The sequence below is a fragment of the Cotesia glomerata genome, linkage group LG7, assembly GCF_020080835.1.
Source record: "Cotesia glomerata isolate CgM1 linkage group LG7, MPM_Cglom_v2.3, whole genome shotgun sequence".
Taxonomy (NCBI): Eukaryota; Metazoa; Arthropoda; class Insecta; order Hymenoptera; family Braconidae; genus Cotesia; species Cotesia glomerata.
Window position 1 is genome coordinate 582,672 of NC_058164.1, and position 17,206 is coordinate 599,877.

Here is a 17,206-nt window from a genome sequence, read left to right on the forward strand (position 1 = left end):
AATTTTTATGTTTAGTGAAATAAAAATAAACACTAGCAGCTCAATTGATGTAGATAGAAAATAAAATATAGTAGATTTAATTAAAAAATTATATTGATAATAATAATGTAACTGAAGAGCGTTGCTTATGTTAACGATTCCCAGCGCAGACTGGGTGTTGATCCTGATATTGACGTTAACATTGACGCAATGTTTGTGGTAACATAAAGCGCTAAAAACTTGTGTCAACAACAGAGGATGATATGTATCACGTTTTTATCAGTGGATACCGCCTGGTGGAGGCAGACCATGGCAAATCATTTTATGTTTATACTATTGAAGTGACGGATACTAATACCACTGCTAAATATACTATTGAGAGGCGATATAGTGCCTTCAACGCGCTGCACAGACGAGTATGTATTACGTTATAAAAATTAGCTGATGTTTAATCATTTTTTTTAATTCAATTAGGAGTAAATAAATATTTAAAAAAAATTGCATGCATAATTTTTAAGATTTTTTATATAAGAATTAAATAATAAATATGTTTGTTTTTTCAGTTGAAGAAAATAAATGACACGGTAGCATTTCCTCCAAAACGAGTCCGGAATTCTCAGCCCAAAGTATTAGAACAAAGGCGGAGTGGTTTGGAGCACTATATTACTAAAATGCTTCAATTATCAGAGACTAAACAGCAAGTGCTAGAATTTTTGGGAATCGAAAGCAGTAAAAATTCCAACGCCAGGACAAATTCCAGAAGGTATGAGTCATGAGTAATAAATCTATGTTATTAAGAGAATGAGAAAAATTTTGTATCCAGGATAGTCATATGATAAAATCGATTTTTTAAGTAAGATTTAGTGTCATTGCAAAGGTCTTAATTTAAATTTGTGCCTTTTCAAGGTTTCATATCATTCTCATCAATAGTCAATTTATGATGATAAGTATTTAGGCTCCATTTGAAAATACTCTGTCTCTAGATGCATAATTAACAAATGACCTTGTATCTTGAGAACTATTGACATTTTTAAAGATATAAGCTCATCCCGACATTACACTCGTTGAGACCTTTCATTTGAGTACCCACATCAATTTTTCATATATTTCATATATTTATGTATATTATATATATGTATATATGAAAAATATATGAAAAATGCACGTGGGTACTCAAATGAAAGCTCTTGATGAGTGTAACATCGAGATGAGCTTATATCTTTAAAAACGTCAATATTTAAGAAAGTACAGCGCAATTTAACAGATATCTTGTGAATTATTGACATTTTTAAAGATATAAGCTCATCCTGATGTTACACTCATCCAGACCTTTCATTTGAGTACTCACATCAATTTTTCATATATTTATATATATATATATATATATATATATATATATATATATATATATATATATATATATATATATATATATATATATATGTATATATAAAAAATATATCAAAAATGCATGTGGGTACTCAAATAAAAGGTCTCAACGAGTGTAATCTCGGGGTGAGCTTATATCTTTAAAAACATCAATAGTTAAGAAAGTACAGTGCAATTTAACAAAAGTCATTATTTAATAAAGTAAAATTTTATTTATTTAATAATTCACAAATCCCGGCAGTCACATAGTGACTGCAAAGTTACTAGTTATTTTTTATCTTTAAAATTATCTTGAGTTACTAATAAATACTTATCATACTATTTTCTATTTACAGACCCGAAGTAAAAAAAGATTCCAATGGTATTGAATCACGAAGTGCAATAGGACATCACCCTGTGATAACGTTCGCGTATGACCCGTACGTAAATCCTGATAATAACTCAAGTCTTCCTAATATCGTAATACAAGGAGTATTGGACGGTATTTATAACCCATAGAGTTCACGTTTATTTATTTTTAAATTTCAAAATCAACATATCGCCAAATGAACTAAGTAATTTAAAAAAAAAAATAATAATAATAATAGTTGTATCAACTCATCTGTGATGTAAATCTGTAAATTATATATTTAAATACATAAATTTTTATTTTCACTGTACAAATAATCGCTAAGTTTGATTACCAATTACGTATTTAAGGTGTTACTTTAAAGGTATTGACTATCGCTTAAAGATACGTAAATTCTTAAGTAATGACCTAATGACACTTACCCTCTAGTCGTGGTGAATAATAGCAGCGATGACTCACGACTAATGAGTCGTCTAGGGTTTACAGTCTCGAGTTTCACTCTGTATAATATGGATTACTAATAAAATCCAAATGGGTGTAGTCAGTGAGGGAATAGTAATAAAGGACCAAGGACCGGGGACTTAATATTAAAAAAGTCATTAAAATTTAATAAACATTATTTGTTTTAATTTTATTGTATAATTGCCTTATTTATTTATTTCACCTCGTTTTATTATTTTATTTGTTCAGTTTTGGAGTACAGTAATTAGTGACAATGATCTTAATCGTCTATTTCCTATCGAGTATCGGTTGCTTTTTATAAATGTTAACTCATATATATAAACCGCAATTAAAATTGCATTACCCTATTAATATTCATTTACAATCTAAATTAGGCGTCGTTACATAATGTTTGTTTTTTTTTTTTATTATAATAAAAATAATTATAATTAATTAAAAAAAATATCTCAGCATTCAATCCATAAAATAATTTACATTTTTTTTAATATAAAATAAAATAATACAATAATAATTTTTTTAACTCGCTCCTATAAATTTTATAAATTTATTTTGAAAAAAAAGAAATTTTTTTTTATTTATTAAAATATTTAATTTAATAAGTATGAAAAATTTTATTCATATATATTGCCGCGTAATTTATATTTATATATATAAAAAAAATAATATTATTAATTTATTAATTTAATAATTAATTAATCAACTGATTAAATGACTGCGGTATGATTTTGTCTATAACTTTAATAATAATAATAATTACAAAATTAATATAATTGAAGTATATATTATTGATGCGTGTCCGCAGTATGTACAAGCTTTTCAGTCTTGCGCGGAGTTCTGCTGTCACTTTCCAATAAATTTAAAGACCCTCGATACAATTTTTATTTTTTATTTAAAATTAAACGGCATTGGAGTTTTATTTAATTATTTATAATTTTATATAAATATTTATTATTATTTATAATGATTAGGGTCAAGATTTTTGCTTTAATTTTAAAATAAATATTTATTATTACGGCTAACATATTGGCCTTAAAAAATTTTTTTAAACAAAAATTGTAGAGAATTTTTCTAAAAAAAAAGTCTTATGATTTTTTTACGATCAATATTTTCAAGTAATAAAAATTCACTATGAATAATTCAAATTTTTGCTATGAAAAATTTTAATTTTGAAATTACAGCTTTCCTATTGGTCCTAAGAAAAAATAAGACATTTTTTTTATAAAATAAAATTTAGAACTTTTATTCAAAAAAATGATTTAAAACTAAAATTTCTGCAGTAATATTAAAAATTAAATTATTAATTGTTATTTTGAAATTAAAGGAAAAAACTTGGCCCTAATAATGACAATTGACAAAAAAATCTAACATAGGTATAGGTAGACAAACATATGGAGGTTTAATGTAAGTATATATAGTTAATGTCATGATTATTTATCATTAATTATTATTATTATTAATATCAATCACGAGGCTACATAAATGAGATTCCATAAAGCGCGTAAAAGTCTTTAAAAAATATAGTAAACTATCTTAGTAATAATAATAATAATAATAATAATAATTACAATAGTAATATAAAAAAATTGTAATCAATAATGAGTAATGACATGGAAATTGTTCTATTAAAAAAAGGTCTTACTGCGTAACGCGTGACATTTAGGCAAATAAAAATGAATAATAAAATATTTACAAGTTAGCCTAGGCTAACCGATTTAAATATACTAAGTTTTAATAATATTTATTATTTAATAATTATTTTTATTATTATTACATATAAAAAAATCGCAGGAGTAGCATTTTATTATTATTAGCTTTGTCATGATTGCTTGGCATAAAGAATACCTTAAAAAACAGGGCAAAGATGTCTTTATGATAAATTATGTGCATGTGATGCTCGATGCATTAACAATATACCGATAATATCTACAATAATATAATATATTATTATTTATTACATAATTTCTTTTATTTTGCCGTTTTCGGTAATCCAAGTCCAAATAAAATAAATATTACAACACATTTATTAAACATTCATTACATTCAATAACAATTGTTTTTCTGTTTGTTCATTTATTCATTTTTATTTTCAAGCTATAATTACTAGAATAAATAGAAAAGGTATTTTTATTATATTTATATTTGTTTGAATTATTGATCAAGCAATTACCGATTCTTTAGCTATTGATTTTTATTTAAAAAAATTCAGATATTGATAAATATTTGACTATATTTTAAGTTCAAACGAGCAGAGTATCTCTCTATTGTTTCTGGCATATTTATTTACATAAAATATATTTTTGTTGGCACAGCGTTATATCGTGTGCCTGGACTGCCATCGAGCCTTATATCCTTATCTCTCAACTATCTATCTTCCCTTTTTATTTTCATTTTGTCCGTATGTTTTATATTGAATGCGTTATTGTTGTACAGAATATGCAATGCGGAATTCAACTAAAATACCCAATAAATTCGACTTGATAAAATTGATATTTCTATTAATAAATTGACAGTTGTATACAGCTCAACTCTCTCCAGTTTAAATCCAAATTTATCGTAGATGTAATAAAATTCAATCGATATTTTTAAATATTTTATCTTCTAAGTAATTAATATTAATCCGGTCAGTGCAACTCCGCGCGACGATCTGTACAAGCACAGTAAGACAGTTTATAAATTGTCTACAAAAAGGCCACTAAAATATTATTTTTATTTATTTTTTAGCGATCGGATCTACGTCAGCTGGTTCTTGAGCGTAATCGCGATTACTTAGACTTAAATATTGTTTAATATTTCATATTATTCGCTTAAGAACTTGCTGTCGCGACGACCTATTGGCAGTCCTGGCTTTCAATGGAATGTTGCGATTATATATTTTATTAAAAACTCATTCGAAACAATAGATTATCCGTCGACGGATCATGAAATACGGCATCCAGCTATTCTAACGTGTAAATAAAATATTTTTTTTTTTTTATTATTAATTATTACTGTTTAATATATATTTATATATAATGTAATATTATTTTTTATACAATTGTATCGTCGAAAAGTTTAACTGTTGCTATTTAAATAATTATATTTTTAGTCTGCTGCGCAATTGTGAATAATTGCATGCAGATATAAACTCCAAATGACCGTCGAGGCAATAATATTTTTTAGTCAATTAATTTTTAAAAATAACAAAATATTTTATTACATAATAATCCATCACTCGATCATGCTAATCGAGAACTATTAATTAATTAATAATTACAAATTTTAGTACTTATTATTTTTGTCCCTCATATCATTTTTTTTTATACTTTTCTTCAAATACTTTTTTATTTAATTCTGTACACGTAATCATTCCGGGGTACTCGAATTTTAATAATAAAATCATTTTATACATGTACAGTCAAATATATATTTATATTTATATTAATATATATCTATTTATTTATATAGTTACAGAATATGCCCCGAAATAAAATTTCCAGTAGTTAATTAATAATAATAATAATATTATTTTTTTTTTCACATTTAATTTTCGGTAAATTCTACAAATCTAATTAATATCTTTCATTCATCTTTAAACTACTTACACTCAATAAATCACCATGAGATACCCTTGGGGTAGGAGGGGGTGTGGGTGGGGAGGGCTGCGACAGAATGTCCTTAGGGAATAAATTTAAATTTTTAATTTATGTCCCTTTCAGGTATCCAGAGCATGGCGATATTGCAATAAATTTATTTACCTGTTGTGTTTTTTTATTTAAAAACTTGAACTTTTTATTTATTTATTTTATTATCCCTCTTTATTTATTTCTCCAGAAGCATATATTTATATGTATCAGTATAAATGTAAAATAGGAGCCATATTCTGGTTGTATCTTTTGTGAATGCTATTTAATAAATTTCCATACAGTCGCAGCAGCAGTAGCAGCAGCACGAAATAAAGGAGTAAAGGGGGGTAAGGTGCCGTGAAAGGAATAAAGGAGGAGGAGAAGGTAAAAGGCAAAATGCATTGCATTAGATTATTATTATTATTATTTTAAAAAGCGATGTACAAAAAAGTGGTTACGCATGCCTATCCCCACTCACCTATCGGCTATCTCGACGGATAAATTATAATATTTATTTACACATATAATATGATTTTTAAAAATAAAAAATAACGTTTAATAAAAATTCCGTCGAGATAGAAGTTGTGTTTTTAAAAATACTGTACCGAAGACATTAGAGATATTAGATTAAATTAATAGTCCTTATTTCCTACTCCTTACTATTACAGTTAAAATATATGTATATATAATATATAAATATTTACATAATATATGTTAAAGTGAATTTAGCGCAACTTGGGTTTAGTTGGCCAGTCCCCGTATCGTATTATATATAACCAGTACTACATAACAGCCTGCCGATTACGATATAATATAAGTGAGCCATCGGGTACACCGTCGTCGATTATCCTGATCCTGATCCCGATCCAGATTGTGATCCCTTTCCTCTATTCTCTACTCGGAACACCATTACATCTCGAGGTATCTGTTTAGTTAGATGGTGTATAATAGTAGTTGGATGTTAGGCTCGATCGATTCGAACCAATTACCATTAATCCATGATTGTAACTTATACAAGTACACCCCCCCCTCCTCCCGTGCGAGTATCCTCCTCCTAATATCCACATTCAGCAAACTCACTGCAGCTTTACTTTCGATCAGCTATCTCATTACCTACGATATTGAACTTGCGCCAGCTGGTTACACTCGTACATACAAATAGTACTATCAACTTGTCTATCAACTCTTTATCCTCCTCCTTGGTTGAATCCTCCTCGTGTCTCACTAACTTTAACTAACGGCCTATTTCTATACTTGTCTTTTTCCTTATTATCCTTATGTTATTAGTATTAGTTGTTACTACCTTTAATTCCCGCATCGGTCTCTCTATTTACGATATCCATTATCCATTACCTAGCAAAACGCCAACAAAAATACATGGAAGGCACGCCTCATCAGCTGAGTATGCTTATTATTGTTAATACGCATAATAACGAATTTTATTTTAATATTTTTAATCATTATCTTAATATTTCTTCAATTAAAAAATTTATTTAGCTTCATCTAAATACCTAACAGGCCACTACTAGAACACAGTTCATTCGTATCACATTTAACTATTTATTCTCTCTTTTTTATTTGCTCGATGTCCAACCACGCCTACTTTATTCAATTTATCAATAATATATAGTGTATTTTTACTTAATATTTTTTTTTTTTTTTCTATTTTTCAATAAAACAATTATTAAATAAAAAATTAATAAAATCTCTTACACATGAGAATGCCTCTCGACGACTTAGGACCCACTCATTAGCATTATTCAGGGGACAATAAAGCTTAGCTTACCACACAAAAAGTTATTCAACAATTGTACTCGATTGTGTTGCACCCTTTCTTGATAACCGCCGCAGGTTTAGTTGCTGAATCTAAGAGCTGTTGTCGCTTGCTCAAAGTGCCGTATAAATTTTTATCCTTACCCTCTAATCTTATCTTACTCTCTAAAATTCCAGTTACGTGGTTCAGACGATCCTGAAGGGTGTTCAAACTGGCGTAACTGGATTCTCTCTCGGGAGTGCCGGCTCCAAATCCCCGGGAAGGATCCACCGGTATTGTTTGCTCGGGATTGTTGTCATCGTAGGGAATTCCACCTACCTGGGAGTGCTTCCAGGGAAAGGAGACGTGGCTGAGATCTGAAAGCTCGGGTCTTGCGACGTACATCAACATGTCGTTGAAGTTCGGCAGAAATTCGGGGTTGAAGAGCGACAGGGTGCGGGAGTCGCTGGTCGGCCGGTTGGGCTCGTGCGTCGGAACCATGTAGTGCTCGCGAGAGCCCTCCTTGAACTTGCTCTGGTCCAGCTTCTGGTGTGGATGGCCGCGTCGACGCCTTTGGTACGAGAGCGAGCCGCTGGTGGTGTCCAGGTGATCCAGCGACTCGGTGAACTTCGACCGGGGCACCGGGGTCGAGGCTCGCGTGGATTTAGCCGCGGTGTCGCTGTAAATCCTGGCTGACCGCTCGAGAGTGTCCTCGTGGTTGGAGCTCCTCTCGGCGAGGAACTCCGGGTTGACGATGAGGTCGTAGCTGGGCGGGTCGAAGGACTGGTGGTGGCTGGCCGAGACGTGTCTCAAGTCCGCCTCGGAGCTGGTGCAGGAGACGGTCGAGACGGGCGGGAGGGAGTTTCTCCGAGGGATCGGCGTGGTTATAGAACTCGGTGGCTTGCTTTCCGATGCTGAATCGTAGCACTCGTAGCCGTAGTGCTCGTGCTCGTTGTTGTATGAGTTTTCCGACTCGGTGGCGGCCTCGGAGGAACTCGAAGCCACGGTTCCGTCGCGCGGGGGCAAGCCTCAAACGGCTCGTCGTCTTCTGTATCATATATACGTCTTCTTAACCTTCTGCATGGGCTTGTTTTCCGCCGAGCTGTTTGCGTTTTTCCCGTTCGGGTTTTTCGGCGTAACGTTAAGGACCAGATTTATCGACTTGTTATTGAAACCCGCCGGGGATTCCGAGCTTTCCGTCAGCCGGTTTAACTGCTGACGCTGCTCCGGTGGATCGGGATAAGGCGCGCCTCTTAGCCGCTGGGAAAACCAGAATCCCGACGCAAACCCCGCAATCAGCGAGAAGAAGCAAGTTCCGATCAGCGCTCCGGTTAATGTTTGAGCTGAGTACACCACCGGCGTTACTGTTACTCCTGTAATCAATAAAATAGTTACTTGTACGATAGTTTACAGGATTTACAATCGCTAGCACCCCAGATAATACTAGCATGCTTATAAATTATAAATATAAATAAGCTAACCATTTTATATCAATTTTTCTTTTAAATATTGTTAGTATAAGTATAAAAAATTCAAGATCTTTTTTAATATTTTAAAAGCTATACTTAAAATTTATTTTTTTCTAAACAAAAATTTTTAATTGGGTATAACCTTTTAAAATATTAGAATAAATTGATTGTATTGTGATGAATGAAACTTTCACCTTGTGCTGTGTGTTAATGATGGTGAGTCAACAAAATTTATTTATCACACTTAGAACCAAATGAAACAGATTACGAAAAATTCCACTAGGACATGATAAATTGATAGCTCTTAATAACTATTGTGTGTTATTGAATAAGTTACACAATCAATCAATCAATTAATAATTCATACTAATTAAATGATATCAATATTCATTAATTAACAGACTTCTCGTTAGCGGTCGTCTCTCTGTTATTTTATTATAATCATTTGCTAATTGATTGTATTTATATTGATTGTGTATTTGTGTGTTGTTTAATAAAAAGAGTGTAAAAGCGATGAAAAACGATCAATTTATATAAAGGCAAGGTTTCTTAAGCTGGTTGATTACCTTGAGGTTCATTAGCTCGTGGTTGAGTTCGACTGTATTGATTTTCCCGATCCAATTCGATGACGATTTCATTGTCACGTTCGTCGGGCTGCTCGCCGATCCCGATTCGTGGGGGCATCACTGGAGGCACCGGCTTCGCCAGGTCCAAGTCAACATTCACTAATCGAGAGAGTAAGGACATTACGATAATACACAGGAAGATGCCAATGATTGATTCATTTTAATTTATATTAAAGACAACTTCTACTTCAATTAAGCTATTCCCGTTAAAATTTTTTTTTTAAAACTGATTATAAATGTGTTAGAACTTTATATTAGTTAGAAATTAGAGTTAGTAAGAGTAACAGAACAGAGAAAGTGTTGGAAAGGTTATTTATTATTTTTCCAATACTTAAGTAAAGATATAGAGAGAGACGAGTAATGAGGAGACAGTGATGGAAGAGAAAAATACTTGCCAGGAGTTTATTTTTTTTTTTTTAGAGATAGAAATAAACTTTAAAAGCTGATAGATGCACGTGAGTCTAAGAAGAGACTAAGACATAAATAAATAATAAAATAAAACAAATAACAAAAAACAATTTTTGATAATATGGTATGGTAGTATGTTGTGTGTTAGTTTGTCAGGAGTACAAAGGGTTAATTCAATAACCAAAGTTGTGATGAGATGTAAGCAACGTTTAAAGACAAAGGCAGTGTTGATAAATAATCCGGATGGTGCTGGGAGGCTGGCGATTCACAGTGGAATCCACAGAAAAAGAGAGCTGGTTTTACGATAAATAAATATATACAGATGTATAATCTATATTATTAAGAGAATAAAAAAAATTTTGTCTCCAGGATAGTCATATGATAAAATCGGTTTTTTTAGTGTCGATAGTCAATTTATTATGATACTAATATTTAGGCTGCATTAAAAAATTCTCTATCTCTAGATACATAATTAAGAAATTACCTTGTATCTCGTGAACTATTGACATTTTTAAAGATATAAGCTCATCCCGATGTTACACTCGTCGAGACCTTTCGTTTGAGTACCCACATCAATTTTTCATATATTTCATATATTTATGTATATTATATATATATATGTATATATGAAAAATATATGAAAAATGCATGTGGGTACTCAAATGAAAGCTCTTGATGAGTGTAACATCGAGATGAAATTATATCTTTAAAAACGTCAATATTTAAGAAAGTACAGCGCAATTTAACAGATATCTTGTGAATTATTGACATTTTCAAAGATATAAGCTCATTCTGATGTTACACTCATCCAGACCTTTCATTTGAGTACCCACATCAATTTTTCATATATTTCATATATTTATGTATATTATATATATGTATATATGAAAAATATATGAAAATGCATGTGGGTACTCAAATAAAAGCTCTCAACGAGTGTAATATCGGGATGAGCTTATATCTTTAGAAATTTCAATAGTTAAGAAAGTACGGTGCAATTTAACAAAAGTCGTTATTTAATAAAGCAAAATTTTATTTATTTATATTTTACAAGTCACGGCAGTCACATAGTGACTGAAAGGTTGCTAATTTTACTATTAAAGATTAATGTAAACTAAACAGTATGATGTCAAAAAGGTTTAATGAGAGTCTGAGACTATAGATCTGTATATAAATATCCTATCAGTGTGAGTAAAGATAGACTTATGTGTGGTACCTTGTTGGGCGCCGCATCCCTTGTGTTTTCCGGTGATGATATCTTGGAATAGGGTCTTGCTGGCGTCATTGTCGTGTAACTTAGTTGGCACAGCGACGCACAAATCCATCGTAGCGTCCCAGGCGCAATGCGGATCCTGAAGAGCGACGCAGGCGACGCAGGAGTTTACTGCTGCCGGGCTGTCGCAGTGATGGAGCGGGACCGCGCGTATCTCCGAGTCCGCGATAACCACCAATTTGCTCGCCTCGCCGGCCAGATGAACCACTTGGAGATCCTTGATGGCTTGACCTGAGGAACCGACGGCATTCAATCACTGGCTCCTCCAGGTGACTGGTAACCATAATAACAATGATAATAAGAAATGACTTACCGTATCGCAGCACTTGGACGTCACTCACGATGACTTGGCCCACTTCTGCTAACGAGTCGGGGGCTTTTGTGTTGAGGGCTTTGATCACTCGCCCATCGTCTGCAATTAAATAAATGTTAATGTCGTGATGATGAGGAGGAAGAAGATGAAAATGGAGATCAAGCGAGAAGAGATTGAATAAGAATAGACGAAATTTATCTGAATAATTCATTGAATAATAACAATCGAGAAGAGTATACTATAGGGTGGTAGCACGATGGGGCTTATATTACTCACCAGTTCCTATGTAAAGTATGTCATAAGTTCTGCCATCGAGAGCTTTAACTTGGGGATCAACAGCCACCCTCGTGAATCTGTAATTGAAACTGACTTTGGTGAGAACCGGAAGGGTGAAGAACGACTGCACCGCATCGTCCATCAGGGGGTGGGTCTTAACGAAATTCACGGTTATGTCGGGCAGCGTCCTAGAGTCGTTGACGCAAGCACCTGGTCGCGGCTCTGGGACCTTTTCCGGGAGCACGCGTAGCCAGTTGCTGTTTATCGTTTCCTGCTCCTTGAACGCCCCCTGGAAGACGTCGAACACACTGCTCATCGAGAAGGCGCACACCGCCGAGCCGCTAATTGAGTTAACTGGCGTTGTGAAGATCCCGTAAATCAGCTGGTCGTGGCGGCCCGCGTAAAAACCCGTCGTCGGGTCGCTCATCGACTCTGAAAAAATAAAACAAAATTTTTATTAAAACTCTAAATGGCTTCTATATTATAATGGAGCCCGCTTTGAATTACGAGGAAACTTTTATCGGGTAAAAAATTAAATTAATTATTTTAATTAAGTTTTTAATTTCATTAATTATTGGGGTTGTTCTGCGGATTGATATTCCAGGAGCATTGATTGGATTTTAAATATTTAATCAAGTATTAAGTGACCGAGGTTTCTGGGCTAAGTAAAATTACCTCGTAAAACTGACGTGTTAATTAATCCACAGATTCGGTAGAATCTGGCGCCAAGTTCCGTTCAAATCCGTTGTAAACGGAGCGCCAGACTACCGACTGTGTTAACTTCTTGTTCCTAAATTTTACATTATAACAGTAATTCATGCTTTATTTTAATGATATTAATTAATTATATTCAATTATAACAATTAATCTACTTGAAATTTTTAAATTTTATCAGCACAAACTATAGCAAGCTCAAAAATTTCGATCCTGACTTTTTTTCTATGTAAAAAGTGACATGCCACAGACTAAATAATTCGAGAATACATGGTAATCTTCTAATAGATGGGAAACTACAGTTAAAAAAATACATTTCACAGCTTGCATCTACATCTGCCAGGGTACGCTGGAATTGTTTTTACATAAACTGTAGCTTCAAGGGGATAGTTTGCTATAAAAAATGCAGCCAACGCGAGATTTAAGTTGGTACCAATTGTAAATTTTTATTATAATTACAAAAAATACTAAAATCTGAACAAAAACAGTTTCACTGTAATAAAATCGCGCCAAGTCCACGTTCATAGGACTATTAAGAAAAAAAAAATTTCTTTTTTCTTTACAAAAAGATATAAAATTAAAAAATTAAAAAATCCAAGTAACCGATATGATTGTATTTGATTTTCGGAAATTAAAAAAAAATTTATTATAAATTTGAAAATTAAAAAAAAAAATTTTGAACGTACTTGGTGTGCGTCATTGTGTATTTCAATTTTTTTAAAGTCCTGGTAAATAGATTTTACGAATTTCATTAAAAGTAAAATATTTTGCAACCACGCACACTAAATACGTACCAAATTTTTTTTTTTAATTTTCAAATTTACAATAAAATTTTTTTTAATTTCCGAAAATCAAATATAATCATATCGGTTACTTGGATTTTTTAATTTTTTAATTTTATATCTTTTTGTAAAGAAAAAAGAAATTTTTTTTTTCTTAATAGTCCTATGAACGTGGACTTGGCGAGATTTTTTTACAGTGAAACTGTTTTTGTTCGGATTAAGTGATAATTGATTCTCCGTTAAGTTGGAGAACATTTTAAAAATTAATGTACTGCATGATTGATAAGTTCCTTTTTTTATAGTTAAATTGTACCTCAAAAATATTATTATTCGACCGTTTACGTCAGAGAGATAAAAATTGACCAGTAACTCAGAGAAGAAATAATAAAGACTTATTTGTTCTATAAAATCTTGCAGTTAATTAATCATTCTTGAGCTTTAGTAAAATTATCTTGCTAAAACTGGCTTGTTAATGTGACATAAATTTATAAATACATGCTCTGATTAATTATTTCAACAAGGCTTGTCTATATATGGAATTATCTTTAAGAATTTAAAGATTATTTCAGGATTTATAATCCTACGTTTAAAATAAACAGCCTAGAGAATTCTATTCTTGTGACTGATGAGCGGATGAATATTCAAGTTTGGAACTGACGTTCAAAATGAATTTACAAAATATAATTTATAGGTAGAGAGAAATTTGTGGGTCGTGCAAGCGCAGGGGTGAGAATAGTCTATAGCGGTAGTGCAGAAAGTTTTGAAAAAGTAAGTGAATTGAATATCGTTTGTTATTTGTTATTTTAACGGTGGGATTCCATTGCCCGCAAACTTGGTTACTTTATCCCGTCACAAATGATCGATTTGTCTGTATGAAACTTTGTAAATCTAACTCTTCTGCTCCATTTCACAATGTAGGTACTTGCACTTAGCTGCAGTGTGAGTGTGGGTGGTACGCCGCGGCCCAGATATTTTCACACAGGGTTGAAAAGTTTCCGACTATTTCCAATATTCGCGTGGCGCTCAACGGTTGGCTAAACGTCAACCATGCGGCAACCAGCAAAACCAAGAAGAAGAAGAAAGAACAACTGCCTAAGTGAAGAAAAGAAGAAGAAGAAGAATAGAATTCCAACCGGCGCTTTGAAAAGTTCTCACGGTGAATCAGATTTGGAAGCTCTCGTTCCTCGCTTATTCCATCTTTCTTTTTATTTTTCTCATTCTCTTACGTTTGGTTCTCTATTTCGTAGATTCTGAGTCGCGTATTTTCACACCGAGTTGACACTTTGATGCCACGAGTAGAAAACTTTTTGACTTTTGCGTAACAAGTTTGTGCCCGAGTGAAATCGAATGAAAAGAGGAAGCAACCGCTCAGCTACAAACTAAAGAAAACTCTCCTAGTGAATAAAATAAATACACAGATATTTTATTTTATAGGTTACGAGGATTAACTTAAACTTCGGGGCTTGCTGGTGCTTTCAGTGGATCTACTAATTACCAGCTCTTAATTCTTTTCCAAAGATTAATTCTCCGATCGTTGGCAAATAAAATCTCGTCACTGAGCGAGCTATAAATTTAAATCCAAATTACAAAATTACTATAATTTAATGAAAACTTTTGATTTTTATTAATCATTTTCCGCAGTCTAACTATTTTAATAAACTTTAACGTAACTCCGTCAATTAAACGGTAGAGCGATTGAATAAAAATTTAAGCGCTGCTGTAGGTTACAGCTCATCAACTATTACTTCTGCAGAGTAATAAAAATAACCCGTTAAATAATGAGTTACTGTCAGAGATCCGAGGTGGGTATCGTTAATACAGTAATAACAAAAATATTTTAAAATTCCGAGTATCCTCGGGGCAATAAAAGATATAAAAATAAAATAAAAAAAGTAAATTCAATTGCCAATCGATATTTGACTTCTGAAGCATACTAAAAAACCTCATCTATTTTTTTCGATCCAATTTTCTCGGAGTTAAAATCAAATATATGTAGAGAACGTGAAGCATTTCCTGCCAGACGAATGACTCAAGTAATGTTAGTTTAAAGTAAAAAATAAATGCTAAAATAAATAAATAAAATAAAATAAAATAAAAAATAATGCACGGGTTTGTCTAAAGTACACATCTCTTCTCTTCTCTTCTCTTTTCCGTATATGTATGTATAAATGGAATGGAATGGCCTCTCGTAGCCCAAGTCATAGACGTGGATGGTCTTCTATCCTGGAGGACTTGGAGAGAACTCTGGCAGAATCCGCGACCCGCATCTGGCTCCTGGCCAGCCGTCGGATATCGTGGATTTCGATTCAACGTACGGTTCGGATAGCACGCCTGGGTTTTTTACGAGCCAGCCAGTCAGCCAGCCAGCTAGCCAGCCACGACTTTAACCCGATCGAGAAACTGCAACGATGTCCCTTACAGAGATTCCAAATACGATTTATACAAGCAAGCCAGGCTCTCCTGCCTCCTGCCTCCAGCTTCCAACCTCCATATCCTAGCTGTTGTACCCAATTCTCATGGGTAAGTCAACCGCGCATAGAGTACAAGACGCCAGCCAGCCAGCCAGTTCAGTTCACCTCAGTTATATGTATTATATCTCACCTAGCAGACGTATTCCACGTTTTACGTCTTACGTCTTACGTCTACGTCTACGTCTTCCTCTCGCTTCGCTTCGTTTATTCCTACGTTTTCACTAAAGAGACAGTAGATCCCTACTCTTGGCTCTCCTTTAAATTAAATCCACATCAGTCGAATCCGTTTACCCAATTAATTGTCACGGCGCAAACTTTCTTCGTCCTCGTTATTATTATTTCAGCGCAAAGTTATATTGAGTAATGTCTTTGCTGGAAAAAACTGCTAAAAAAAAAAAAAAGGAGTAAGATATCGGGATAATGAAGGTGAGACTTACGTATTTCATTGAAGTAAAAGGGATATTCCCCAGGGACCGAACAGTTGAGCCTTGCTTTTAGGAAGGTCGTCCATCTGTCGCTGAAGGCATGTGGACCACCTTTATCATGTTGGCACACTCTTGCTACCCGTGAATAAACCGCCTGAAAAAGGAAACCATGTATATATGTATTATGTATTATATATGTAATGGCAGAAATGAGTTGTATGCCTGCCAGACATTTTAATCGTCATTTTAATCTAGTGACGTAAAATGTCGCCAAAAACCGACTGTGACTCTCTACCCTGAAAAATTCTTCATACTGTGATACTGATATGGAAAATTGCTTTTGTAAAGTTAAAGGGTATGCCTTTTCTTTGATATAGATAATAATTCCTGATTAATGATCTAACATACATTGGGGATTGAAGTTAAAACTTTAGATGAAATTTCTTCTTAAGGTTTAACAGAATTCCTTTTAGCAATTAGCGAATGCAATTATCGGTGAAAATATGGTTTTCTCAATTCAATAATTACATCGCAAACTTCGATCGAACTCTTTAAAGCTCATATATTTTAGTATTTACCTTTGATCAGTAATTAATATAAAGTGAAAATCAAGTTAAGAGAATTATTTCAACTAATATTGGAAATTCTGTACAATAATCAAGTTCAATTTGAGAATTTGATATAAATTAACTATGAATTGCTATTATACAAAGACTTTTTCAAGTTTTATATACTTCTAACAATCCAGATTTATTTTTTAATGAAATGAAACATCGGAATTATAAAAGTTTTATTGTTAAAGTCTGAAAAGACAAAATTTACTTTGGTTTTTTTTTTTTTTTTATTTTATATTCAAAAAATAAATATCTAAATGACAAATCAAAATAACTTTGGTTAAAATTTTTTTTCAATATA

At 32.6% G+C, this 17,206-nt stretch overlaps 3 protein-coding genes across 7 annotated transcripts in view; 1 reads left to right on the forward strand and 2 right to left on the reverse strand.

The window, feature by feature from the left end:
- Window positions 1-26: 26 nt before the first annotated feature.
- LOC123268269 (sorting nexin-24-like) lies at window positions 27-2,356 on the forward strand. The gene is made up of 3 exons (XM_044733214.1): window positions 27-395; window positions 543-742; window positions 1,704-2,356. The coding sequence occupies exons 1-3, from the start codon at window positions 243-245 to the stop codon at window positions 1,864-1,866; spliced, it is 516 nt and encodes a 171-aa protein (XP_044589149.1). The 5' UTR covers window positions 27-242; the 3' UTR covers window positions 1,867-2,356.
- Window positions 2,357-4,555: 2,199 nt separating this feature from the next.
- LOC123268949 lies at window positions 4,556-8,560 on the reverse strand (the record flags this gene model as incomplete). Its single annotated transcript, XM_044734412.1, has 1 exon — window positions 4,556-8,560. A coding segment is annotated over one exon (978 nt), but the record flags the coding sequence as incomplete, so codon positions are not given.
- LOC123268271 (semaphorin-1A-like) overlaps window positions 8,559-17,206 on the reverse strand; it is a 96,339-nt gene continuing 87,691 nt past the window's right edge. For 4 of the 5 annotated variants that reach the window (XM_044733218.1, XM_044733217.1, XM_044733215.1 and 1 more), the window contains 6 exons: window positions 16,304-16,445; window positions 11,900-12,331; window positions 11,624-11,722; window positions 11,254-11,541; window positions 9,570-9,728; window positions 8,559-8,907 (listed from right to left, as the gene is read on the reverse strand). In XM_044733218.1, coding sequence (XP_044589153.1) covers window positions 8,588-8,907; window positions 9,570-9,728; window positions 11,254-11,541; window positions 11,624-11,722; window positions 11,900-12,331; window positions 16,304-16,445 — 1,440 coding nt within the window. In that variant the 3' untranslated portion in view covers window positions 8,559-8,587. The remainder of the gene's footprint in view (window positions 8,908-9,569; window positions 9,729-11,253; window positions 11,542-11,623; window positions 11,723-11,899; window positions 12,332-16,303; window positions 16,446-17,206) is intronic. The other variant, XM_044733219.1, reaches the window with a different exon arrangement.